Source organism: Haemorhous mexicanus, chromosome 3 (assembly GCF_027477595.1).
Source record: "Haemorhous mexicanus isolate bHaeMex1 chromosome 3, bHaeMex1.pri, whole genome shotgun sequence".
In the NCBI taxonomy this organism is placed as follows: Eukaryota; Metazoa; Chordata; class Aves; order Passeriformes; family Fringillidae; genus Haemorhous; species Haemorhous mexicanus.
This window is the reverse complement of record NC_082343.1, coordinates 38,779,404-38,805,757: the sequence shown is the minus strand read 5'-3', so window position 1 is coordinate 38,805,757 and position 26,354 is coordinate 38,779,404. Positions and strand designations below refer to the sequence as shown.

Genomic DNA, 26,354 nt, shown 5'->3' with positions numbered 1-26,354 from the left:
TGGCGCCCAACGTGGGGCTCGAGGGCAAATAAACAAAAAGGGAATAACAGTTCTTGAGTAATCTAATTTTTGTGTGGCTATACAAACCTCATCAAGTGACACCATGTGGTCCAGTTTACCCTGGTTTGGGTGGCACGTGATCATGGCTGTATTTCTCCCATTTGTAGGCCCTTATCTTAACATGGGTCCTATAACCAAGGCTACTGTGGCTATTATCCGGTTTGTTTTATGGGTGAATAAGGTGAGGAATTCATGGATTTTTAACTTCCTCTGGAAGGCAGGCACATGGATTCACAGCTATCACACCTTAACTATGTGTTTTTGGGGTTACTTTAATAATGGCACCTGCTGTAAGGAAATTACACCAGGGGAAATTTTCTCCCAACCCTTTAATCACCTCTTTGGGTCCACCCCACCAGTTTTTGAAGGGTTCAGATCCAATCTAAACATTAATGATATCATACAGTGGCTGGTGTTGCTGATAGGCCTGTTCTATTTAGCATTTAGAGAGAGAGAGAGACTAACCTGGATAACTACCCTGACACCTGCATCAGAACCTAACACGCCACCAGAGTCCAGGGATGCTGTTGCCCCAGAGCCTACTCCTACCCCACAGCCCGTGCCAGATGTGAACTACCCAGATTGGGTGGGGGGTCTGGTGAAGGAGATGCGTGAGATAGGCCAGATCCTGAAGGAGTACACTTCCCCAGCTGGTGCAGAGCCCTCCCCCTGCTTTGAAGAGAGAGAATCTAATAGTGCAGCAGCAGAACCCACAGATGTTACAACTGTCCAGGTTCCAGCTGAACTGCAGAGGCAGTCACAGCCAGCAGCAGTTGCCCCTGTAGAAACAAGGAGATCTAAAACAAAAGCAGAGCACCCAGATAGGGGAGGGCCCTCACAACCCACAGGGGAGCCAGAGGTTGCAATCATCACCGAGTCCCTGACTTACGAAAGTCTCCGTAATCTACACAAAGACATTGTACGACGGGGACGTGAGGCTTATACAACCTGGCTACTTCGGGTCTGGGACCTTATGGGTACAGGTGTGCAACTGGATGGTGGTGAGGCAAGGAATCTGGGACCCTTAACTCAGGACTCCGGTATCAATCAGATTTTTGTAAGGGAGCCAGGGTCCCTTTCCCTCTGGGAGCGGCTTTTAACAAGTGTCAGAGAGAGATTTGTCCACAGGGAAAGAATGCAGGAGCAGCACCACAGAATGCGCTGGAAGACTCTTGAGGAAGGGATCCAACAGCTGAGGGAAGTGGCAGTATTGGAGGTACTCTTTGGGAGAGATGGACAGCATGATAATGACCCCGACCAGGTCAGGTGCACAGGGCAGATGCTGTGGAGTCTGGCAAATCTGGGGCCATCTCAATACACCACTTTCATTGCAACGATCAATGCTGATACCAACCGAGAGACAGTGGGTTCTGTGGCAAACAAACTTAGAAATTATGAAAGTATGATCAATGGCCCCATGCAAGCTCATGTCTCTGCCGTGGTCCAAGAACTCAGAGAGGAGATGAGGGAGATGAGGGAGGCGGTGAGAAGGAACAATTCCCATATTGCACCAGTGCGAGTCACAGGCCCCAGAGTTAGAGCCCAACATTTTCCACCTAGAGAGAGAGGGTACACCCCACGGGCTGACTTGTGGTTCTTTCTGAGGGACCATGGGGAAGACATGGGAAAGTGGGATGGAAAACCCACTTCAGTCCTGGCAGCAAGGGTGCGTCAACTCAAGGAGGGAAACACTAACCGAGAGAACTCCAGTAAAGTAAAGGTAGCCTCAACCTCCCATGACCGAGCTGCTGAGTATGATCCGTCAGATCCCCTTGAGGGTACCTCTACCATGTATGCCCAGGGAAGAAATAATAACCAGGGTTAGGGGGGCCCTGCCTCTAGCCAGGGAGAGGCACGGGAAAATCGGATTTTCTGGACGGTGTGGATCCGATGGCCTGGCACATCAGAACCACAAAGGTACGATGCTTTAGTGGATACTGGTGCACAGTGTACCCTGATACCATCGGGACATGTGGGGGCCGAACCTGTTTCCATTGCCGGGGTGACGGGGGGATCACAGCAATTGACCCTTTTGGAAGCTGAGATGAGCCTGACTGGGAAAGACTGGAAGAAACATCCTATTGTGACTGGCCCAGAGGCCCCATGTATTCTAGGCATAGACTTCCTCCGGAATGGCTATTACAAAGACCCAAAAGGACTCAGATGGGCTTTTGGCATAGCTGCTGTAGAGGCAGAGAACATTAAGCAGTTGAACACCTTGCCTGGACTGTCAGAAAACCCATCCGCAGTAGGACTCTTGAATGTGGAAGAGCAACGAGTGCCAATCGCCACCTCGACGGTGCACCGCCGGCAGTATCGGACGAATCGAGACGCCGTGATCCCCATCCACAAAATGATCCGTGAGCTGGAGAGCCAAGGGGTGGTCAGCAAGACTCACTCACCCTTTAACAGTCCCATCTGGCCTGTGCGCAAGTCTGACAAAGAATGGAGATTGACTGTGGACTATCGTGGCTTGAATGAAGTGACTCCACCACTGAGCGCTGCTGTGCCAGACATGCTGGAACTCCAGTACGAGCTGGAGTCCAAGGCAGCAAAGTGGTATGCCACCATTGACATTGCTAACGCGTTTTTCTCCATTCCTCTGGCAGCAGAGTGCAGGCCTCAGTTTGCTTTCACCTGGAGGGGCGTGCAGTACACCTGGAACCGACTGCCCCAGGGGTGGAAGCACAGCCCCACCATCTGCCATGGACTGATCCAGACTGCACTGGAAAAGGGTGAGGCCCCAGAACATCTGCAATACATCGATGACATCATTGTGTGGGGGAACACGGCAGTGGAAGTATTTGAGAAAGGAAAGAAAATCATCCAGATTCTGCTAGAAGCCGGTTGCGCCATCAAGAAGAACAAAGTCAAGGGACCTGCTCGAGAGATCCAGTTCCTGGGAGTAAAGTGGCAAGATGGACGGCGTCAGATTCCCATTGAGGTCATCAACAAGATCACAGCAATGTCTCCACCAACTAGCAAGAAGGAAACACAAGCTTTCCTGGGTGCCATAGGCTTTTGGAGGATGCACATTCCCGAGTACAGTCAGATCGTGAGCCCTCTTTACCTGGTCACCCGCAAGAAGAACGAGTTCCACTGGGGCCCTGAGCAGCAACAAGCTTTTGCCCAGATTAAGCAAGAAATTGCTCATGCTGTTGCCCTTGGCCCAGTCAGGATGGGACCAGAGGTAAAGAACGTACTCTACTCTGCAGCCGGGAACCATGGTTTGTCCTGGAGCCTTTGGCAGAAGGTGCCTGGGGAGACTCGAGGCCGACCACTGGGATTCTGGAGTCGAAGCTTCAGAGGGTCTGAAGCCAATTACACTCCCACAGAAAAGGAAATCTTGGCTGCCTACGAAGGAGTTCAAGCTGCCTCAGAGGTGATTGGCACGGAAGCACAACTCCTCCTGGCACCCCGACTACCGGTGCTGGGGTGGATGTTCAAAGGAAAGGCTCCCACCACCCACCATGCCACTGATGCTACATGGAGTAAATGGATTGCCCTCATCACACAGCGCACCCGTATTGGAAACCTGAATCGCCCTGGGATTTTAGAGATAATTACAAACTGGCCGGAAGGTGAAGATTTTGGTCTTTCTGATGAAGAGGAACAAGAGCAAGTAACACGTGCCGAAGAAGCTCCACCATACAACCAACTCCCAGCAGAGGAAACACGCTACGCTCTTTTCACTGACGGTTCCTGTCGCATCGTAGGGTTGAACCGGAAGTGGAAAGCAGCCGTATGGAGTCCCACACGACAGGTTGCTCAGGCTATCGAAGGAGAAGGTGGATCAAGTCAACTTGCTGAACTCAAAGCTGTTCAGCTAGCCCTGGACATTGCTGAGAGAGAGAAATGGCCAAGGCTCTATCTTTATACTGATTCGTGGATGGTAGCCAATGCTCTGTGGGGCTGGCTGGAAAGGTGGAAAAAGGCCAACTGGCAGCGTAAGGGAAAACCAATCTGGGCTGCTGAGGAATGGAAAGAAATTGCCGCTCGGTTGGAGAACCTACCTGTGAAAGTCCGCCACGTAGATGCCCACATCCCCAAGAGCCGGGCTAATGAGGAACATCGAAACAACGAACAGGTAGATCAGGCAGCAAAAATAGAGGTGTCGAAGATAGACTTAGATTGGCAACATAAGGGGGAGTTGTTCCTAGCTCGATGGGCCCACGATGCCTCAGGTCATCAAGGTAGAGATGCCACCTATAGGTGGGCACGAGACCGAGGAGTAGATTTAACCAAAGACAGTATTTCTCAGGTTATCCATGACTGTGAAACGTGTGCTGCCATCAAGCACGCCAAGAGAGTGAAGCCCCTGTGGTATGGTGGGCGGTGGTCCAAGTACAAGTATGGGGAGGCCTGGCAGATCGACTACATCACACTGCCCCAGACACGCCAAGGCAAGCGCTACGTGCTGACCATGGTGGAAGCCACCACGGGATGGTTGGAGACCCACCCTGTGCCTCACGCCACTGCCCGGAACACCATCCTGGGCCTGGAAAAGCAAGTGCTGTGGAGACATGGAACCCCTGAGAGAATTGAGTCGGACAATGGGACCCATTTCAAGAACGGCCTTATCAACACCTGAGCCAGGGAACATGGTATTGAATGGATATACCATATCCCCTACCATGCACCAGCTGCCGGGAAAGTTGAACGGTGCAATGGACTACTCAAGACTACCCTGAAGGCACTTGGTGGGGGGACTTTTAGAAATTGGGAGATGAACTTAGCAAAGGCCACCTGGATGGTCAACACCAGAGGGTCTATCAATCGAGCTGGTCCTGCCCAGTCTGAACCCCTGCACACTGTAGATGGAGATAAAGTCCCTGTTGTACACATGAAAGGTATTTTAGGAAAGACTGTTTGGATTACTCCCACCTCAGGCAAAGACAAACCCATCCGTGGAATTGTTTTTGCTCAAGGACCTGGTTACACTTGGTGGGTAATGCAGAAAGATGGAGAAAGCCGTTGTGTACCACAGGGAAACCTAGTCTTAAGTGAGAACTGTGTGTAAGGATTCATTGTGATGCAGATGGAAATAGAATAAGGGGTGGATTATGTTCTGGATTGCAAGGCAGGATGTATTCTATTACCATCTGTATGGCAGTTGTCTAGGTGTTAAGTGGGCAATTTCCCCTTATCTCTCTCCCTGCGAGATCACAATCACTCCTCCCTCAGCAGGGGGCATCCCGTGATAAGAGGCTATTGAATGTCACTGCATGGCTGATAAGAACTGTAACATCCCATTGTGAGATGCTCCGCCCAGAGGGAGGAGCCGAGCATTGCTATCCAGATATAATCAGGAGATTCTGACACACCAGCACAGCTTCTCCACTGGATTCACCAGAGGAACAGCAGCTGCTTCTTCTTCCACGGATCTGCGGAGGAAGAATCACCCTTTTTCTACAGGACCCCCTGCTCCAACAGAACCACACCTGACACCTCAGGAGGACTGCAGCCACTTTTCCAACTGGACTGCTGCCAGCACCCTGACCAACAGGGTGTCAGGTTGAGTTCTGACTCTGTCATTTTAGTGTACTGCATTGTTTTTATTTTATCATTTTATGGTTTTTCCCCCCTTCCCTATTAAAGAACTGTTATTTCCTGCTCCCGTATTTTTTTTGCCTGAGAGCCCCTTAATTTAAAATTCATAGCAATTTGGAGGGGTGGGGAGGGTTTGCATTCTCCATTTCAGGGGAAGCTCCTGCCTTCTTTAGCAGGCACCTGTCTTATCCAAACCAAGACACCAGGACTGGACTGGTTCCTTGTGCCTGCAGCAGCAGGACCATGCTACATCTGGTTTAAACATTTGGGTTGCCCTTCCCTCAGGCAAGGGACATGGCTCCTGGCCCCACATGCAACCTGCTCCCTGCTTAGGAAGGAGTTACCCCCTGGGGCAAGGTGGGGTGAGGTAGACAGCAGGTGCCCTGTGAGGCCTGGGCTCCCACAGGCTCAATGCCAGCTGCTGCAGTGAGTCTGTATGGGCACAGCCTCCCCATCTGCAAACACCAGGCACCAGGGAAGGAGAGGGAGCTCCAGGGCTGGTGACACCGATTAGGTTCACCCTGTTCAGCCTTGGAACCAAAAGAATGGCAATACAGAGCCTCTGTCCTGGGACGAGGCTGGACTGAGCTGAGCTGCTCTGCTCATGCCAGGCCAGGCCGTGTCAGATATGCTAGGCTAAGCCACACCAGGCCAAGCTGTGCCAGTCCATGCTGGGCCATGCCACACCAGCCAAAGCCATGCTGAGCCACACAGGGCTCCACTGTACGGTACCAAGCCGTGTGTGGCCATGCCCACTGGTAGCTGCACCACCCAGCATAGCTGCACCCTGAGTCACGGAGGGCACGCAGGGGCAGCCCCAGTCTGGCTGTGGAAAACCCCAGGGCAGTGGGACCTGCCCGGAGAGGGCCCTGCTGGCACCCAGCAGCGAGGGGCAGCTGGTGGTGGAGGGTGGCAGTCGGGGCACACAACGAGCCCGGGGCAGCTGGTGGTGGCGATGTTGACCGTGACCACCCGGACCACTGATTGAGGTGGTGCGGGCACAGTCCCCGCAGGCATGAGGGAAGGGAGAAAGGACACAACAGTCTGGGATATCCGGTGGGACCACCGTACTCAGCCGTGGCAGCGGAAGGTCAATAAGTCCTGGGGACAAAGGTGCAGTACAGAGCTTCACCCAGCTGTGCTGGGGTGCCGGCAGTGTGGAGCCGTCCCCCTAAAATTCATTCCTAGAGGAAAGTTGCTTCCTCTTTTCCTTCCAGCCCCGGTTTCCGTGTGGACCCAACCCTTTCTTCGGAACAATGGTGGAAGGAACACGCCCATCCCGGCGGTACCCCTCCATCCCTGGGAGCTGGGAGCTGGGAGAGGGTGACAGCAGACAGAACCTCACCATCAGCCTGGGTCAATAATCCCCTCCCAGTGTCTGTAAACTGCCACTGCTCCTTTAATTCCCCCTCCCACTGCCCTCCCGGCTTTCTTCGTACATCCTGCCCGCGGAAACTCCACCTTCCGCGGGGCTGTACTGAGCCGGGCTGGGCTGCGCCGCGCCGAGCCGGAGCGGGCAGGGCGGTGGCGGCAGCAGCTTCCGTAAGTCCATCCCCCCCATCCTCACCCTTGTCCGACCCCCAGCTTGGGGTTAAGCACCAGGGGGGAGCCCGCCGCCAGGCGCACAGGGCTTGGGGTCCGTCCGTCTCCCCCTCCCCAGCTGCTTCCTCTGTTTTCTAAGTTTATCTAGGCATGCCTACCCCTCCCCTCCCCTTTCTGTCTGCGGGGATTTTTGCATTACCTAACGCTTCCGCAGAGACCCAGAGGCTTCCCAGTCGGGGCGGCGAGTAAACTGAATACCGCAGCCTCCCGGGATGTGCTGCCGACCTCAAAGCCAAGCCCGCATCCCGTCAAAGGGATGCTGTAACATAAAGGGGAGCCTGTGGGAAACTAGGATCTTTGTCATCTGGAAAGGGCCTGAGAGCTGCTTGAGCACTGTGGGATGCCATGGGCGGCTGTGACGCCTTGCCCCGAGCTGAGTATGCGGCAGGATACCGTGTGTTAGGGCTGGTTTTGAGGAAGGGAACTCCCCACATCCGGTGATTTGCGAGAGCAGCTGGCAAACCAGAGGTCTGCAAAGATTTTTGGCTGGACTTCAACAGTGATGCTGCCCAAGGTTTTGCAGTATGCGCTAAAGTGCACAAGGTGTCAGGGACCCTGCAGGAGCCAGTGTGTCTTTTCGCTCCTGCCTGGGAGGAATTAGAGGTTCCTCGAGTACTGGAAAGCATCATATTGTAGTTGAATGTCACCTGTGGTGGAAAACTGCCCTGGAGGCTTGGCTTGTCTCATCACACCCCTCCCTCCTCCGTGGAGGACCTGCAGTGTCCGTCACCATAAGCCTGGGGAGGTGTCGGTAGCTGACCCCATTGCTTTAAAGACCCATGTGGTTCCTCTCCCATTCTGGGGTCTGAAAAGCTTTCCTTTGCTTTGCGCTTGCGTGACCTCCGTCTGCCACTGAGCACAGCCTTCCTGAGTATTTTGAGCCACAGAGCTAAGAATAACTCGTACAGTGCCCGTGTCTGCAGAGAGCTCCCCATGTCCGCAGCCATGTCCCGTGCTGGTAGGTAGGGTGGGAAAGGGTGCAGGGAACCTGGCAGGGGCTCTGGGTAGGGGAGGTTCCCTGGCCACTGGCAGGTTGTGGTGTAAGTGCCGGGGAGGTGGTGAGGTGGGATCTGGAGGCAGTGTGGGCAGCAGTACTTGGGATCCCTCCTCCCTCAGAGCCCCTCTGTTCTGGGAAGTGTCTGGGACTGGAGAAGCCATACTGCCAGCTCTGCAGGCACCAAGTGACTTGCCACTGGGAGAGATTGCCAGGGTGCGGCTGTGGGGCAGGAGTTGTAGGAGGAGCTCCATAGATTTCGGACCATCGTAGAGGAGAGAAGGGCTGGTGCTTCCCTGGAGAAGGGTAGTGGCTTTAAAGCATCCCAGAACGGGCAGAGTGATGGGAAAGAGTAAATTTTTTCTTCTGAAAAGCTTCTGGCTAGGACAGCCACATGCGGTAGCAGCCAAGTTTATGCCCTATGCATGTGCCAGGAGCTTACACCCTATTCACTGTTGCCTGCCTTCCCTTTAGCTGTCACAGCCCTTCAGGACAACAAAAGCTGCCTCTTTGGAGCCAGGCTGTGCCCTGCTCCCCTCGCATAGGGTACTGGGGAGGGAGTGGGCCAGCACTGGCATTCGAGTTTTCTGTCTGAGTGGGTTGCTGGCTCCTGGCTTATTTACCCAAGGACTACACCACTTTCTCACATGGAGCAACCTCTGATGTATTTGGCACCCGCCCAACCAAGCAGGAGCTGAGATTGCTGGGGAGTAGGGCAGGATGAGCCGGAGATGCCAGTGGGCTGGGGGCAGTGGCACCTGCCCCATGGCCCTGCTGCAGGTGACACTGCTTGCTTGGAGGCTTGGACCAGATGGTGCCAGAGGCCCCTTCCAGCCCGCGTGGTGCTGTGGGTGTGAGTGCTGGCTGCTGCCGTGGTGCCTGGACAGGGCTGAGGGCAGCTGGAGGCCGGGAGGGGAGCTGGGACTTGCCCACCGCAGCAGGCGCGGTGGGGCAGGGCTGCGGGACCAGACATGCCTGGCAGCTGTGTCAAGCTGGTTCGAAGCTCCTAGCCGTGAGCTGCTGGTCAGAGCCCCGGGAGGATGGCCAGGGCAAGGAGAGGTGCGGGATGGGGGCTCTGCAGTGTCTGTCCTGCCCCGCTCTCCTGGTGCCAGGGTGCCCCGCTGAACTCCGCAGTCCCTTCCTGGTATCTCCCAGCAAGCTGCTCCTCTGGCGGTCGACGAGCCTTGAGTCATCCTCCCTATGTGTGTGTGTGTGTGTGTGTGTGCCGTCCCGCCTCTTCCTTCCCTGTCTTTCTCTGGCCCCATAGCTAGAACTATCTGCTGGGCTCCACCCTACCCGGCCCTATTGACTCAGTGCTCAGGCAGCCGGGCCAGCTTTCGGAGAAGAGGGAGGAGAGGGAGAGGCCCCTGGGGGTGGGAGAAGCTGCTGGCAGCCGCTGACGCCCTCCCGGCCGAGGCGAGTGAGGAGGAGCCGGGACGAGAGAAGAGCCCGGAAAACTGCGCCGGGAGGAGAGGCTGACGAGGTTGGAAAGCGTCTGAAATTCCTCCGGGCTCAGCCTTTTGGCGTAGTTGGGACAGGACAGGACCCATGACCTAGGTGCTGGGGGGCTGCCTCCTCCCAGCCCACTCTCAGTGCTGCTTTGCCCCCTTGGTGTCCCCTAAAGACAGCAGGGCTGCAACGGCCAGGCTGGAGGATAGGGCTCAGAACGGGACTGGGAGGTTCTCTTGATGTGTGTGTGCCCACCCTAGGGTGCTCTGGTGTCACTGGGCTCACTGTGCCAGGGCATTGCTGCTGGAGAAGGTTCCTGCTGTGGGAGTGGTGAGGAATTGGGGATTCAGCCTCCAAGCCTGGCTCTGTGTGGTGGCTGATGTCGCCAGGGGAGAGCAAGGTAGTGGGCTGTGCCTCAGCGTGGCCGTGCCTGTTCTGTTGCAGGGAGTGGAGCGGCAGGTAGCGGTGCTGGTGCCGAGCTATGATGCCCTTTGGCGGTATGGCTGCTCGCGTGGAGAGAGACCGCCTGAGAGCCGAGGGGCTTGGCCAGCACAACAACGCCATCAAGTACCTCAGCCAGGACTATGAGGCCCTCAAGCAGCAGTGCATTGAGAGTGGCACCCTCTTCAGGGATCCACAATTCCCAGCTGGCCCATCTGCCCTTGGATTCAAGGAGCTGGGGCCACACTCCAGCAAGACACGGGGAGTGGAGTGGAAGCGTCCGTCGGTAAGTGCTGGGCTTGCTTCTTCTCAGGCTGGGCTGGTGTCCCTGTCCTGCACGTCTGCACTGATGTGGTGTGCTGAGCTGCAGTCTGACCCTTGCTGGCACTCCAAGTGCTCCTAGTCCCTGGAGTGCTGCAGAGCAGCAAGGGCTGCTCCCAAGGGCTCAGGGCCGTTCCCCATGAGTGCTCAGAAAAGCATTGTGTCTATCAGGCACTGCTTCCTCTGGGCAGCAGACTGTGGGTTTCAAAACAGGTAGGTTGTATTCTTGCTCCTAGCTGTCATGGCATGGATGTGTCACCCTCAGTAGCTCGGGCTTTTGAGAGTGCATATCCCCTGGTGCCATGAGGGCAAGGGACATGTCATCCAGCCTTGTCCTCCATGGATACAGCAGATCTTGCCTTGCCTTACCATGATGGCCTTGGCGTTGCAGTCAAGCAGCCTTCCCTAGCAGAGGGCAGGTGGGGTACATCTCACAGGGACCTTATACCATTTCTCTTGAGTCAGAGCTGCAGAGGGTGCCAGCCCTGCTAAAGCCCAGGCCCTGCCAAGATCCAGCACCAGCATCTGATTCTGTCCTTCTGCAGGAATTAGTGGATGACCCTCAGTTCATTGTTGGCGGTGCCACCCGGACGGACATCTGCCAGGGGGCTCTGGGTGAGTGCTGAAGCTTTGTCCCTGGACCTTGGTCCAGGCAGCAGTGACTGGGGAGGGTTGGGTGGCCCTTTCCATTCAGTGAGGTGGAAATTGCAAGTGAGGGGGCATCCTGTGCCTCCTGGTAGCTCTAGGTTAAAGCTCCAAAAAAACGAGTTGATGTGTGCACAGCTTGACCGTGCTGAGATCAGTGGAGATTCTGGGTGCATCCATGCCTCACACATGCTGACAACAATGCCAGGAGCTGCTCCAGAGAGCTCTCTGCTTTTGTAAATGGTGATGGATGGCAGCTGCATGACAATAACAAACTGAGGTGGTGGTGGTGGTGGTGGTGGTGGTGGTAGAAAAATGCTTATGAACCAGTGTGGTGTGGCAGAAGGGTATTGAGAAGTGTACAAGTGATGATTTGTCTTTTCCCCAGGGGTGTCTCCCAAGGCGAGGGCATTGAGGCAAGGAGAGAAGTGTTAATGGGTTGGGTGGGCTAGCAGAGTTGAACCACAGCTGGGATTTTGTGGTCATCAGAAACAGATCTTGGTACCACACAGTGTTGTCCTGACTGGGAGCAAGTAGGGCACTTGATTGGGAGTACTGTATACCTTAGCACATTTAGCATGCTGTTTTCAGGGCTGACTACATTTAATATACCCAGTAATTAGGACAAACTTGAGGTAGCAACTGGAGCGCATAACAGCCCCAAGCACTGTGGTAGTGTTCACTTGGTCATTAAAAACTCGGAAATGGCATTTTGTCAAACCACAGCCCAGTTACAGGTTATCCAGGCTCAAGGCTAAGGTTTGAAAGGCTTCAAAGGCAAAAGAGAAAAGAGAATCAAGTCAAAGAATTTAAAGCACAGTTCTAGCTTGGAGCAGCACTTGTGGTTAAGATCACTCAGAAGGAAAAGTGCGGTGGCATTGCTTGCAATTTGAGAAGCTGGGCCAGCAGCATGAAACCGCTCACTTGCTAAAATGGCTTTTTACATGCAAAGTGTAATTCTTCTGCAGAACTTGCTGTCTGAGATACTGAGGGAAGTCAAATTAATGAGTTCCAGGAGGGTCCAGGAACTGGCTGCAGGAGGGGGCTGTTGGTCCTGACTGTGTGTGGTGGTCTGGACACAGGCTCCCGGTGAGGGAGGAATGTTCCCTGTTGCCTTGAGCTAATACTTCTCTCTGTGAGCAAGCCTGAATCCCTGAGTTCTGCTTGCTGGACCTTCTCTGTTTTTTCCATGGAGTTTATGAGCTGGGTAGCCCCAAACACGTGCAAGAAGAGCACACCATGGGCTCCTAAACATCCATCACCTACCCTCCCAGCTAGGGAGGTGATGGGTACTCATACCAGCTTCCTCTCCTTCCCCAGGTGACTGCTGGCTGCTGGCTGCCATTGGCTCCCTCACGCTCAACGAGGAGCTCCTGCACCGCGTGGTGCCCCATGGACAGAGCTTCCAGGAGGACTATGCTGGCATCTTTCACTTCCAGGTGGGCTGGGAGCTTTTGGCCCTCCACAGCTGGTGGGCTGTGGCAGAAGTGAGGGTGATGGGTTAAGGTCATCCCTCTGGGGTAGGGATGATGCCATGTGATGCTCTGAGTTCACCCCACTCCCTCCTTCCCCCCAGATCTGGCAGTTTGGTGAGTGGGTGGACGTGGTGGTGGATGACCTGTTGCCCACCAAGGATGGGGAGCTTCTGTTTGTCCACTCAGCGGAGTGCACCGAGTTCTGGAGTGCTCTGTTGGAGAAGGCCTATGCCAAGTGGGTATCCCCGTGGTGGGCATGTGGGCGGGCATGTATGGGGTAGGGCACCTCCCTGTGCGAGGTGGAGGGAGGGGAGTCTCCTCTGTCACTGGCCCTGCTCTTGCTGGGTGGCAGGGCAGCTGCAGTGCGCTACCTGCTTCTCTCCTCCCCGCCCCTCAGGCTGAACGGCTGCTACGAGTCGCTCTCGGGGGGCAGCACCACCGAGGGCTTCGAGGACTTCACGGGCGGCGTGGCAGAGATGTACGACCTGAAGCGGCCGCCGCGCAACATGGCCCACATCATCCGCAAGGCGCTGGAGAGGGGCTCCCTGCTGGGCTGCTCCATCGACGTAAGTGACCTGCCGGGATGCGCCGGGTTCTGCCACAGCGCTGGCCATAGTGAGGCCTCACAGCCAAGGCTGTGTCAGCAATCCCCTCATGGGGACGCCGGGTGGAAGGTTACTTCTTTGCCCTCCTACCACAGCACCCTTTCCAGAGCCAGTGTGGCAGCCCTGCGGCACAACACGTGGCTCCTTTGGATGGAGTGGGATTGTTCATCTCCAGTGCAGGACAGGGCACTGCCTATAACTCTGGCCATGTTTTGCATCAGCAAATTACCTGGAGGAGGGTTTTTAAATTCTGAAGTTTGGGTGGTTCCTTGATGCATCTTTGGGGTGCTAGGGAAACTGCCTTTAAATTGTCCACAACCAGCAGTCTTTGAGCACAGGGGGCTGCTACCTGCTGCTTCTCTTGGCTGGAGCAGTGCAAAGCAAGGAGAATTCTCCACACAGTGGAGGGAAGGGGTAGGGATAAGACTACGCAAATTCAGTCCTATCGACTTGAGCATTACCCATTCTCCTCAGATCACGAGCGCCTTTGATATGGAAGCTGTGACCTTCAAGAAGCTGGTGAAGGGCCACGCCTATTCTGTCACAGCCTTCAGAGATGTGAGTCACCTAGATTAGACTTTAATAGCAATAGCAGCCTGGCCAGTGGCATGGGCTCCACCTCCTGTGTCTGGTGTCTGGCAGGTGAACTACCGAGGTCAGCAGGAACAACTCATCCGCATCAGGAACCCCTGGGGTCAGGTGGAGTGGACTGGAGCCTGGAGTGATGGGTAAGCAGGACAGAAGGGATGGCAGTCTTGCTCTGTCAGGCCAGCAAGCACTGCACACGCAGCAGTCAAGCACGGGGCAATGCTGAGGGGAAACTCACAATGTGCAGAGCCCTTCACATCAGAGGAGGTGAGGGCCAGCTCTGAATTGCTCTCAGGAGTCCTTCTCCAATTGTCTCTCTCCTGCTATTCCAGTTCCTCTGAGTGGAACAGCATTGACCCTGACGAGAGGGAAGAGCTGCAGCTGAAGATGGAGGATGGAGAGTTCTGGTGAGTGCTGGAGCAAAGTGCTGCTCTATTTCAGCAGCCTGTCTGGGAAAGAGCAGAGGAGCCAGGGAAAGATCCTGCAGTCATGCTTCCCCTGAAGCGCATGACCTGCCTTTATGAACTGGCTTCCCAGCACTGGAGAACTTGCCAGCATTTTCTCATCTGATCTAGTTAATAATTTTCCTCCCTTGAAGGAAATTCAGGCCAACTAAATGCAAAATAAACATGTAGGAAGAGTAAACATCCCTTCTTACCCAAACCCAGCATGAGGCTTTAAATAAGCTATAACTGTTTAGGGTAAAAGATTTTTCTGTCATTTAACTCTCATAAAATGTTAGCTGGGTCGGGAGCCACTTGTGCTCTCCTCCCTTCCCACAGCAGTGCCCTGGCCTCAGCCCCTACTTGCCTCCCACAGGATGTCTTTCCGGGACTTCATGAGGGAGTTCTCCAGGCTCGAGATCTGCAACCTGACCCCCGATGCCCTCACCAAGGACGAGCTCAGCAGATGGCACACACAGGTGTTCGAGGGAACGTGGCGCCGGGGGAGCACTGCCGGGGGCTGCAGGAATCACCCAGGTACCTCTGGCCTCCACACCCGTGCTCTTGGCAGCGGGATGAAACCAGGTGTCTCATCCATGCATCCCCTTCCTCCCAGCCACATTCTGGATCAACCCCCAGTTTAAGATCAAGTTGTTGGAAGAAGATGATGACCCTGGGGATGATGAGGTGGCCTGCAGCTTCCTGGTGGCTCTGATGCAGAAGCACCGGCGGCGGGAGCGGCGGGTGGGAGGTGACATGCACACCATTGGCTTTGCTGTCTACGAGGTAACCCCTGCCCACCCCGAGGCTTCTTCCTTGGGACAGGCTCAGCCCTGCCAGTCCCACCTCAACCCCAGTCCTCAAGAAAGTCTTCTCCACCAGCTTTGGCCAGCTGTGGGCTAATGTCCCCCACCCTGTGCTCCTTGCAGCTGTAAGGGATGGGGGAGGTACTGGGACTCTGATTTTTTTCCCTTTTCCCTCCTATCTGCAGGTTCCTGAGGAGGTACGTCCTGAGCTGTCAGAGCCTATCCCATCTTGGAGGGAAGCACAAGACTGGGCAAAAATGGATTGAGGCTCCCCCAGCACTGGCTGTGGCTAGCGTGCTAGTGGGAGCTGGCTCACACTCCTCCATGTGGGAGGGAGGGATGGCTCCTACTGAATGGGCAGGGCAGGGCTGTCCTACCTGATGGGGCTGGCACTGGTCCTGCCACTCCCTGCGGGTGCTTGCTATTGTGGTCCACAAGCACATTCCTTCCCCCAGGCCCAGGGCATGCAGAATGTGCACTTGAAGAAGGACTTCTTCCTGCGAAACCAGTCCCGGGCACGGTCTGAGACCTTCATCAACCTGCGGGAGGTGAGCAACCAGATCCGGCTGCCCCCCGGCGAGTACATCGTTGTGCCCTCCACCTTCGAGCCGCACAAGGAGGCCGACTTCGTCCTGCGGGTCTTCACCGAGAAGCAGTCGGACACAGCGTGAGTCCTGGCCTGGGAGGGACACCCCGTGTCTGTCAGCGCTGGGGTGTTCCCCACTGCTGGCTGGGGAGCCCGCTCATCACTCTGTTTTCCCCTTTCTGCCCCAGGGAGCTGGATGAGGAGATCTCGGCAGATCTGGCAGATGAGGTAGGAGCCGCCACTTTGGATGGGCTAGTGCTGAGGCTCTGGCACTTGGGAGGGGGAGCCTGGGATGTCAGTGGGGCCGGAGAGGGGCTGGCAAGGCTGGGGTGATGGGGATGTGGGAATTAACAAAGAAGAGCTTCATTTCCAGTTGGTGTTTATTGAGCCTGGAAGGCAGGGCAGAGCCTGGCTTTGACCACTAACTTCTTTCTGGTTTGCATCACCCCAGGAGGAAATAACTGAGGATGACATAGAGGACAGCTTCAAGAACATGTTCCAGCAGCTGGCAGGGGAGGTGGGTACGGCTGCACCAAGCTCTGGAAAGCCCTCTGGGGAGGGGAGGGGACAGGACTCAACCCCTGGCTATCGGAGTTCCAGCCCACCCCACATTCACTCAGTCCCATCTTGCAGACAAGTCCGTTTTTGCTGTGGCTCAGCCCAGCTGCCCACAGGGATGGTGTGATGACAGGGGCAGATTTGGGGAAGAGCACCCAGCTGTGACCTAAACTCTTCTGAGTGTACAAGAATGTAATGGCATCCTCATGTTTTGTGACTAAGGCAGAGATGTTTAGGCAGGAGTGGGACAATGGCCACAAGTGGGGTGGAGAGCAGGCAAGGGGTGATCCTAACTCTGCTTCTGCTCCAGGACATGGAAATCAGCGTCTTTGAGCTTCGGACTATTCTGAACAGAGTCATCTCTAGACGTAAGCACTACTCTTCCTACCCCTGCTCCCTGCAGCCCAGGTTGCTCAGCACGTTGGGTTTTGGTGCATGTGCTCAACCTCCTCCTTTCTCCTCAGACAAAGATCTGAAGACGGATGGGTTCAGCCTGGACTCCTGCCGCAGCATGGTCAACCTGATGGATGTATCCTCTTGGTGCTGTGCGCCAGGGCTGGTTTTTGTGGTGCTCAGCCTGCAAGAAACAAGAATTGTCTCTTGGAGCTGGGGCTTGGATCTCTGGCAGTGCTGAAGCTGTTTAACTGGGGGAAGAAAGGAAGGGGTCCTTATGGCTTTAGGGCCACCTGCCCTACACTCTTCGACTTCAGCAGCAGATTTTTGGCAAGGGCCATCACTTCCCCTGCTTGCTTTGGCCTTGGCTCTACCACCAAAAGCCTAGCAAGGTCCCACCCTATGCCTTCTACTTTCACCTCCATGAGGAAGTTCCTGTGTTTCACTTCCCATGGGCTCCTTAGCCTGATGTGCTGTTGTGCCACCCAGCCTTTGAGGCACTCCTCAAAGGAAATGAGGACTATTGGGTTTCTTTCCTCCAAACCATCCTGTTCAGCTGTTGTGGATGAGTCAAGTGACAGGAGCCATGGCCAGTGTCCTGCCTGTACAAGGACATGCAGCTGGGGAGTCAGGCAAGGACCACCTCTGAGCCCTTCTCCAGCCTGGCCCTACAACATTCCTTTTTGCTGCAGGCCAGCCCAGCTTTGGTCCAAGGACAGCAATGTGCTTCCCACAGCAGCAGCACAGCTGCTCCCAGGGAGGGGCACAGCTGCTAGTTCAAGTGTTACCCTTTCCTTGCTGGGTTGCAGGCTCTTATTTTGTTGATGCTGCAGGATAGAGGGGAAGGTTGGGGGAAAAATTGGACAGGCCAAGTGTGTCCAGGCTTTTCTCAACTCCTGTGGCTGGGATCTGGTAGCTTTGCCTTTGTACCCCTCTCACTTTCCTGGCTGCTTTGAACTCCTTGACCCTCTTCCCCCCAGAAAGACGGCAGTGCCCGCCTTGGGCTGGTGGAGTTCCAGATCCTGTGGAACAAGATCCGGAGCTGGCTGGTGAGGAGGAGAGGGAGCATGGTGCACTGCACAGGGGTAGCACCCCTCCTGAGGCAGCAAGGAGGGGGGACAGCCAGCCTGGAGGCCACAGGAGAGCCCTCCCTTCATGTCCTCTGTGATGTTTTTGCAGACAATCTTTCGCCAGTATGACCTGGATAAGTCGGGCACCATGAGCTCCTATGAGATGCGCATGGCTCTAGAGTCAGCCGGTAGGTCTGGAGGATGGGACTGGGCTGGAGGCTGGGGAGGGGGCTCCTGCTGTCAGAGTCCTGTCCTAAATAGCAGGAGAAGAGTGTGACCAGCTTATATTGCATGCTTGAAGCCAACCTGTTGTAGTGCGATGCAGCCCTTGTATGCACCAGGCTTTCTGCATCACGGCTGTGCCAAGTGTTGGAGCCTCAGAGTTAGAGATGCACGCAAGATGGTCCCAGCCTCTGTCCTCCTCTGGCCTGCAGAATCCCGTCCTGGCAAAGCAGAGGCTGGGGTGGACCAGTGAGCTAACTAGTCATATATGGCTGCAGGGAGAGCATCCCCTCTTCCTACTGAGGCTGGACACATGCCCTTCCTTGGGTGGGTTGGTGGACCCTTTGGGTGGGTGCATGGACTTTCACAACTACACCCTGCTCTGCTGCCTTCCTGGGGGGCTGACTGCTCTCTGCCTTGCAGGTTTCAAGCTGAACAACAAGCTGCATCAGGTGGTGGTGGCGCGATATGCAGACAATGACATGGGCGTGGACTTTGACAACTTTGTCTGCTGCCTCCTGAAGCTGGAGACCATGTTCAGTAAGTGATGGCCCTGGGGCAGGGAGGGCAGGAACAGAGAGATGTGTTGCTCACTTTGCTTGTGTCCCTGCAGGGTTCTTCCGTAGCATGGACCCTGAAGGCACTGGCACTGCTGTCATGAACCTTTCTGAGGTGAGAGTTCAGCCCAGCAAAAGTTGGGGTGGGAAACAAGGGGACACAGCATTCGGGTGAATGGGGCACCTGGGATGGGTGGTAGAAAGCCCTCCAGCCCCCTGGGTAGGGAAAGAACCCATAAAAGATCAAGGTGAGTAAAGAGGATCGCTGCAGGCTCTGTGTTTCATGGAGGGCTGTTAAAACTGACTCATGAGGACATGCCAAAAATGGACCCTGCTCATTCCTTCTCCCTCTCCTTCCCAGTGGCTGCTGCTGACAATGTGTGGCTAGGAGTTACAACAGATCTGCTGCAGCTGGGACACCCCAATGGGCCAGGCCCACTCCAAGTGCCTCCCCTTGGATCTATGGATACAGGATACTCTTTCCCCCCTTGCTCCATCCCACGCTGAGCCACCAGCCCTGCCTCCCAGCAAGCCTCACACCATCTTCTCCAGTGGACCAGGGGTCAAGGCAGGCAGAGGATTCCTTTCTCCTCTTCTGGGCTGGGCTTCTTTCCACATCCCCTTGCTCCCTCTCACCCCAGAACAGGAGGAGGGTGAGCAGCATGGGGTTCCTGTGAGTCCCTGCATGGTGGCAGGCCGGGGGCCAGCTGCAGAGCAGGGAGGGGCAGCTGCTGGGGCAGGAGAGGGAGGACACTCGTGTCGCTTGCTCTGGTGCTGACCACCCCCTCCAGCACACATTGCCTGTTGCTGCACCCACACCTGGGAGCATCAGCACATATTGCCTTGCTCAGGCAGCAGGTTCTCAAGGGAGCCACAGTGGCCTTCTGGGAGGAGGGATGGCCACACTCGATATCCTGAAGCCCTTGCACCGTACTTAGCACGACCAAAGCGTGGAGCCTGCTGGCTCTTTTCTGCGTGGCCTTCAACACATCCCTTCCACCTCCATGCCCGAAGTGCTGGCCTAAGCCCAGCACTGGGTCAAGCTCTACAACTCAAGCACTGAATGTTTCGGGGCTCCTCCATCATGTGAATACATGCAACCGTGTATTGCAGCACTGAAGCTCCTCTTGTCCACGTAGGCACAGCTATGCCATCACTGTCACAGCAGCCTGGCCTCCCCTCCCATCCCTGGGAGCTCCTGGGACATCTGCTGCCCTTGGTCACGGCCCAGGGCAGGGCTAGGGGGTACAGCACCCAAGAGGCAATGCCTTCCTCCAGAGAGCAGGGGGTGGTGGTTTATGGGGGTCTTCGGCACAAAGTTGGGTTTTTTCTCCCAATCCCTCATCCTCCCACACTGTAACACTCTCCTCTTATCTTGGGCTCCTTTGCCCAGAGCAGATGAACTCCAGTGCCAACATATTTGCACTTCTCTGTGCTACTCCATTCCCCTCACCTCCTTCTGGGGTGATGGGGCGGCTCCAGCCTGTCAGTGGGCGAGGGCCCATCCCCTGCCCTGTAGAGGCAGGCAGGCAGTTTGCTCCCCCAGACCCCTGTTGTCACTGGAGGATGCACCTGCAGCAATAACCACTGCTGCCTGCCCGGCAGCTCTGCTTCCTCACCCTGCTCACTGTGCTCTCCAGGAATAAACAGATCTGTTAGACCTGTGCTCTGGGAGGTGTCTTGGGGTCTGCGTCCTCCCTCTGCTCACCATGGGCTGGTGCAGAGCCAAGCCCAGGTCACGCTGCTTGCCCAGCCTGGGGCACAGGTGGAGCAGCATCATCAGGGCAGGTCTTGCTGTGGGGCTGGAGACATCCACATTCCCTAGGACTTTATAAAACTTGCCTCTTCCTTTGCACGGGTGTCTCAACGCTTCCACATGGGGCAGCACCATGTAAGAGAGAGGGAAGGGAGGACTGCTCTTCAGGAAAGGTGTCTTGTGGAGGTTGGGGAGGGGAAAGAGGCCAGGATGGAGTTAACTATGGAGCTGGTGGAAGTGGAGGACAGCCTGGAACTCTGGACCCTGGAAAGGGACCAGAAGAGGTTTATTTCTTCCCTGGATACAGCCTGTGGGAAGTGAATGTTTTCCCCTGCTCCCTTTGAGGTCATGCCAGTTGTAGCTAGAAGCAGAAGCCTTCCACAAAAGTGAGAGTGGAGTGCTGGATGGTGGAGCTTTTCACAGTGTGGCTCAGAGCAGGACTTGCCGTCGGTGCATCCAGCTCCTTGCTCACACTCCAGAAGGACATTACAGCCTGGATGGCCCAGGGGTGCTCACCATTTGTAAGAGGAGTTACCTTGTGTACTTTATCCATCCCAGCATCTCAATATCCCTTATATGGGTGTCCTTTGGACCAGCCCAGCTCTCGGGACCAGCATCCCCACAGTGGGGCAGCACCCAGTACTGGGGCAAGCCAGCCTGGCTCAGAGCACAGACAGAAGCTGAGGTGTGCCAGCAGGAGGAAACAGCCCCCCAGTGCCTCACAAGGCTGCCCTCTCCTGCAGAGGCTTCCCAGCGTAGCCTCTGGGTGGAGGTGGGCTACTTGTGCTTGTCTCTTGACTATCTGTGAGCTGAGCTGCCTCCTCCCTGTGGGCTGGGAGTACCTTAGGGCTTGCCAGCCCAGGTTTCCTGCTCCTCCACGCAATCCCAAATCCCCTGCAAAACAAGGCTCAGGTGGGACAGAACAGGGGTGCAGGCAGGCAGGGCCTCATCACACACAGAAAGGCCAAATTATAGGGCATGGTGACACCTGGCTTTGGGATGACAGGTTCCCCTGGCGTAGCCTTACCAGAAGCCCCCTCCCTCCCTCCCTCCCTGGCTCTGGGTGCCAGCTGGCAGATCCCTTCCCTCTCTGGTCCTGGCAGCTGGCAGGCCAGTATCAGCAGGGGGTTGGCAGGTGGGGGCTGCCCCAGCTAATGCCACTAAAAGTAGCCTGACTCGTCCCCCTCATTGCAAAGGGGACAAGGAAGATGCTCAGCAGAGGCCTTAAACCCTGAGGTGAGTAGCAAGAGGGCCAGGTGTGACCCAGACCTGCTCTTTGGATTTCTCTTGGAACAGGCACTAGCCAGCACTTCTGCCTTTCCCACACCTATCCCATAGGTGTGTGCTGGGTGGGCCAGCAGCAACCACGGATGCACGGCACCACTGCTCCTGCTCCCCAACATCCCAGAATTTCCTGCACCTCATACGGCCCTGCCTCCCGCAGCCCAGAGCTGCCTGCCCTTCTGGGGGTTGCCCCTCTCCCCCCAGCTGCTCATGTCCATCCCCCAGGCACGGGAGGGGGCCAGGACCACAGCCCATCCCCACCTGGCCCCAGCAGCTGCCCCAGCAGCTGGGCTCTGGCATCTCCCCCTTGGCTACGCTCCACTCTGCCCCGGGCCCACGACTGCAGGAATGCCATTCCCGTGGGCACAAGGGGCCTTTGTGTGAGCAGGGACGGGCTGTGGGGGCCCAGCCCAGCATCTCAAGCTGGGGCTGGGGACAGGCACAGCTGAGGGCTCGTGGGTGGGCAGCAGCTGACTCCGGCATGGCCCCACAGCTCCCAGCCAGGCACGGCAGCCTCCCCACTACTGCAAGGGATATCAGGGAAGAAAGCCCTCTCCTCATCCTCCTTGTCCCTCCGGCACCAGCAGCATCCTGCAGTCACTGCTGGCTCAGGAAGCAGCACCAACACCAGTACAGAGCCTCGACACCTGTGCCAAGGGATGCTAAGGTCTCAGCCACCCCACAAGGGGAGCAGGAGGGCTGGGACTTGGGGCAGGGGCCAGGAACGCCAGCCAGCAGCTGCTGGATTCGGCCTTTTTCAACAGCTGCCGTCTCAGCGCCAGCAGCAGGGAATGTGCATGGGCTGGGGCTTTCCAAGGTCTGGCCACAGTGCATTAAACAACCTATTTATAGCACTTGCGTCCCTCCTCAGTAGGAATGGCCGGTGCTCCTCCTGCATGGGGCTGGGTGCTTGGGTGCCACCACTGTCCCCACCACCAGCACCCTCTGGGATCCCTGCCAGAAGGGTGAGGTTTTCTAAACAAAATACTCTTGGCTTTCCTGATTCTCATCTTCCTCCCCTGCCACTTCTGAGTGCTGCCCAAAGCAAGACTTGCAGCAAATCTCATACATCTGATGGAGATGCCCTTCTTCCCATGATCCCTGCGGAATCCTTTGGAGATTTTATCAAACAACAGCCTGTGCCGATGGCTGCTCTCTCCCCTGCCTCTGAGATGGCGTGAGGGTCTTGCCCTCCCACGGAGCAGAGGTGCTGTTCTGGGAGCAGGCTGAGTGCTGGCAAGTCACTCCTGGGGTGGCCTGTGCCAGATTTGCTGTTGTGTGATGGGGCACAGGACTGCTCAGAAGACCTTCCCTCCACAGAAGGGCAGCAGCAACCAAGGGGAGTTGTACCAGGAGGTAGAACAGCCATCTCCTGCCCAGATGCTGGCACGGCACACAGCCATGACCCTCCAGCCATGCCTCCTCTGAGGTGGCCTCCCAGTGGGTCCATTCTCTCCCAGAGGAGATGGAGGTGCTGGCTGGCTCCAACCCCAGGATCTGCCCACAGGATGGTCGGGCTGTGAGCTCACCCATGCTCAGCAGCAAGAAGGAAGGGGCTGGGCTTTGGACAAGCTGAATTCTCAGGGCTTTGGGATGGCAGGGAGGAGAAGAAAAGGTGACAGCTCTGTGCTGTCCTGCCACCACCCTGAGGACAGACCCCTGTGTGGGCTGCTTCCAGCCCTGCTATCTCACCAGCATTGCTCCACCCACAGGCTTACCAGAAGCTCACATCCTCCTTGTGCTGCCCGAGGGAATCTCCTGCTCCTGGATCACTGATGTCAGCTGTTAACTGCTCATTTGTGAGAAATAAATACTATGGAGGGGTATACAGTCCTTGTTTAGGCTCGGGAAGTGGAACTCAGCCCTTCCCATCAGTTAATAGGTGATACAATAAAGAAAACGGATGCCTGAAGGGACGCGGTCTTGACACATACCCGGCCAAACATAAGCCAACCATCTGGTGAGGAATTTTGAGTCCCCTCGTGAAGAGGGATGAAACGTAGACAAGTAAAAAGTGTTGGGAGACAGAGCAGTGATTGCAGGACCAGAAAGTCCTCCATGGATCAGAGAAGCTACAGCAAGGCTCTACGAACTTTGGCCTAGGGAACACCCGGGCAGGACTCTGCCGCCCTGAATCTTTGGTTTTGAAGTAGATACTGTTGCGATTTTGTTTTCTTTCAAGGTTGCATTCTCTTTCCATCTGTAGGCACTACTCAACAGAGGATAAAGTTTACATCCCTTCATCTTCCTGGGCTGTACTTTTGCCCAGTTGGACCCATACCTTTCAGATGGGGAAAGCGACTCAGCAAGATCTCTGAATTTTTGGCAAGAGACAAAAATCTGCCTTTCTATGAGCCCCAAGAGCTTGGCAATTAAGCCCTGCCCCACCTTCTTCCCAGTGCTGGGATGTTGCAAGCATCTGGCTCTCAAAGCAGGGTGAGAGCCTTCTGTACTCCCTCCCCATGAAGGAACAGGTTTCTGCAGAGGCCACACACTACAGCCCCTTTGTTCCCGAAGAACTTTCCATCCACTCCCTTGTGTATCTCGGCAACATTACACTCAGATACAACCTAACACTCAGAGGCAATGCTCCCAGGAATGTGTTGCAGCATCTCTGCACCTGGTAAGCACCTCCCTTTCCCCCTGGGACTGGAGAACAGGATTCTTCCAGTAGGGATGGCAGGAAGATCAGTTCCCTCAGCCCAGGCAGGGCTTTTCCTAAGAAAAGGCTCCCTGGGGAATAAGATGTCCACGCTCCTCCATTACTGTCATCACTTACACTGACCTGGGATGCTGCATTTTCATCCCAGTGGTCCCCAGCCTGCTCAGAGGTAGGATGCTGCAAGTGCCCTCTGCACAAGGAGAGGCTATTCCCAGTGGAGCTGTCCTGCTGGGGAAATCAAGGCACTAAGCAAGGCTTACCCAGCATCGGCTGCAGCACAGTGAACCCAGGAGTCCCAAGAGCAGGCCAAACACTGCACCCGCTGCCTCCCTGATTGAAGGGGAGATGCTCACTCCTGGGGAATGCAAACCCTGACATAGCTGCAGCAAAGCTTTGGCTCCCACTTCCTCTGTGGGAGCTCTTCCTGCTCTCCACAGCGCAGGCCAGTATGGAGCTGGGAGCAGCACACAGCAGAGCCCTGAGCCTGCGCCTCTGAGCACAGCCCACCCGGAGCCCGGGAGTCTCCAGGAGGCCAGTCCCACAGGGCTGACGTCAGCCCCGGTCCTTGAAGCTCTGGGGCCATCAGGGAGCTGTTTCTGCTTTCAGCACATGGTGTCCCTGTGCTGAGGCATGGCCAGCCTGCTTTCCTCATCCATGGCTGGCTCCCTGGGAAGAATCTGTGGGGCTGGGAAAGGTCATCCTGGCTGAACTAACCACCCTTGGATGGGACTTATTGGGCAAGGGACAGCTTACAGCAGGCAGGCAGGGAAATGGAACAGTGGCTTTTGGTCCCTCGTGTCTGTTCATTCTCCTAAATTCTTCTTGAGCGAGAGCCAAAAGTAGGGCCCTTGGCAGGGTTTTGGAAGGAAACGAGGGGAGGAAATGAAAACAGACATCCACCAGGAACAAAACAAAGGTTTGGCACAGGAGGGAAGTGGAAGGGCACAGACATGACCATGGACCTTCCTGCCTGTACGCTCACTCTGGCTAGCTTGTGCTCCCCTGGCCGTTTGCCCCAAGCTAACTCAGCTTGGGAACGCTGGAACGCAGCTGGAAAGTGCAGGACACTTGTTACTGTCCTGCTCTTGAGCCACTCATGGAGACAAATTAAAGCTCTTTCTCAGGGGAGTACCCAACTGCTCCTCGGTATATTACCCCTTGGGCCATCCCTTGTCTACTCTCCTTGATGGCTCACCTGGCCTGCATTCCTGACCCTTATAGGAGCAGGTGACAATTGCTGGCACTGGCAGGGAATGACAGGCAAGCATATTTTGGACTCAGCTGTCTGCTCAAGGGCTAAGGCAAAGCCTTGCAGTGAAACAGAACCCCACCCTGCCAGCCCACATTTCTGTGGTGGGCAGATGTTGATCCTCCTTTGCCCCCCTTATCTCCCCTACACTGCCACCCCGACAAATGGGGCCTTGGCTGTGAAGCAGTATCACTTTCAGGGAGTGCGTGTTGAGCCTGGGAGGAGGGGGCATTTAAATGAACAGCTGGGGGTTTTTTTGTTGTCCCTTGCTCTGGAGCTGTTCCTGCCATTTGGGCTGGTGGCAGGTTCACGCTGGGGAAGCTGAGCAGTCCAGGCTGCTCCGGGAGAAAGAGCTGAGTGGTGTCCCGGAGCAGCAAGGATCCCAAAGAGGGTAAGTGTGACCCGGGCAAGAGGCGGGAAGGAGCCCCTTCCAGTGCTTCTCCCTCGGGCCTGCCCCAAAGAAGCCCCCGCTCTCAGGGACGTGTGGACCCCCAACTTCCCGCTCAGCTCAGACATCCCAAACCGTGAGGAGCTGCCGAACGCCCCCGCTACCGCAGGTCAGCCGGGGGTGTGCCGCTGTGCCCGCAGGCTCGGGGGCAGCATGCCCGCCCCTCCGCTGGCCGCCCCGCTGCTGCGCGCCCTGCTCGCCCGCCTGCTGCCGCTGGCCCGCCGGCGCCTGCTGCCGCCGCTCCGCCGCCTGGGGCGCCGGCTGCGCTCCCGGGAGAGCCGCCAGGCCCTGCTCACCTGCCTGCTCTGCCTCCTCAACCTGCGCAAGAAGGCGGACGACTGAAGCCGGCCGGCCACGGGCAGGGACGGGACGAGACGGGACGGACCCGGCAGGGCGCGGCGGCTCCTCCCGCCTGCCTGGCCCGCCGCGGGAGGAGGGACCGGGCAGGGGAGGGGACGCGCCCCGGCGGGGGCGGAGGGCCCGCCCAGGCAGTCGAGGCCGGACGGCTGCCCGCGTCTCGCCGCTCCGGCCATGGTTGCTGGGCCGCCCCCCGCCCCGCTGCCCCCCGCCGCGGGGCCGCCCCGCCGCTG

General features: G+C 56.4%; 1 protein-coding gene and 1 long non-coding RNA gene across 4 annotated transcripts; one reads left to right on the top strand and one right to left on the bottom strand.

Moving 5' to 3' along the window:
- Positions 1-7,022: 7,022 nt before the first annotated feature.
- CAPN11 (calpain 11) lies at positions 7,023-20,030 on the top strand. Of its 3 annotated transcripts, none has more exons than XM_059841420.1 (22): positions 7,023-7,152; positions 10,100-10,382; positions 10,963-11,032; positions 12,383-12,501; positions 12,639-12,772; positions 12,935-13,103; positions 13,617-13,700; positions 13,785-13,870; positions 14,063-14,137; positions 14,550-14,710; positions 14,790-14,959; positions 15,165-15,176; positions 15,435-15,646; positions 15,754-15,793; positions 16,017-16,082; positions 16,434-16,491; positions 16,588-16,652; positions 17,497-17,565; positions 17,696-17,774; positions 18,232-18,348; positions 18,422-18,480; positions 18,727-20,030. In XM_059841420.1, the coding sequence occupies exons 2-22, from the start codon at positions 10,137-10,139 to the stop codon at positions 18,751-18,753; spliced, it is 2,118 nt and encodes a 705-aa protein (XP_059697403.1). In that variant the 5' UTR covers positions 7,023-7,152; positions 10,100-10,136; the 3' UTR covers positions 18,754-20,030. The 3 variants fall into 3 exon arrangements, with proteins under 3 accessions (XP_059697403.1, XP_059697404.1, XP_059697405.1); XM_059841421.1 differs by lacking the exon at positions 7,023-7,152 and adding an exon at positions 8,052-8,170; XM_059841422.1 differs by lacking the exon at positions 7,023-7,152 and adding an exon at positions 9,542-9,689.
- LOC132324854 (uncharacterized) lies at positions 15,928-26,196 on the bottom strand. The gene is made up of 2 exons (XR_009485750.1): positions 26,061-26,196; positions 15,928-16,700 (listed from the first exon to the last, which is right to left on the bottom strand). It is a non-coding gene; the product is annotated as an uncharacterized LOC132324854 (long non-coding RNA).
- Positions 26,197-26,354: the final 158 nt, after the last annotated feature.

What these genes read in the sequence shown, in the direction of transcription:
- CAPN11 (XM_059841420.1), top strand. Translation starts at nt 10,137, where the DNA reads ATGATGCCCTTTGGCGGTATGGCTGCTCGCGTGGAGAGAGACCGCCTG. An exon ending in CTGGCATCTTTCACTTCCAG is followed by an intron (nt 12,502 to 12,638) that starts GTGGGCTGGGAG and finishes CCTTCCCCCCAG; the next exon opens with ATCTGGCAGTTTGGTGAGTG. An exon ending in TTGGAGAAGGCCTATGCCAA is followed by an intron (nt 12,773 to 12,934) that starts GTGGGTATCCCC and finishes CCCGCCCCTCAG; the next exon opens with GCTGAACGGCTGCTACGAGT.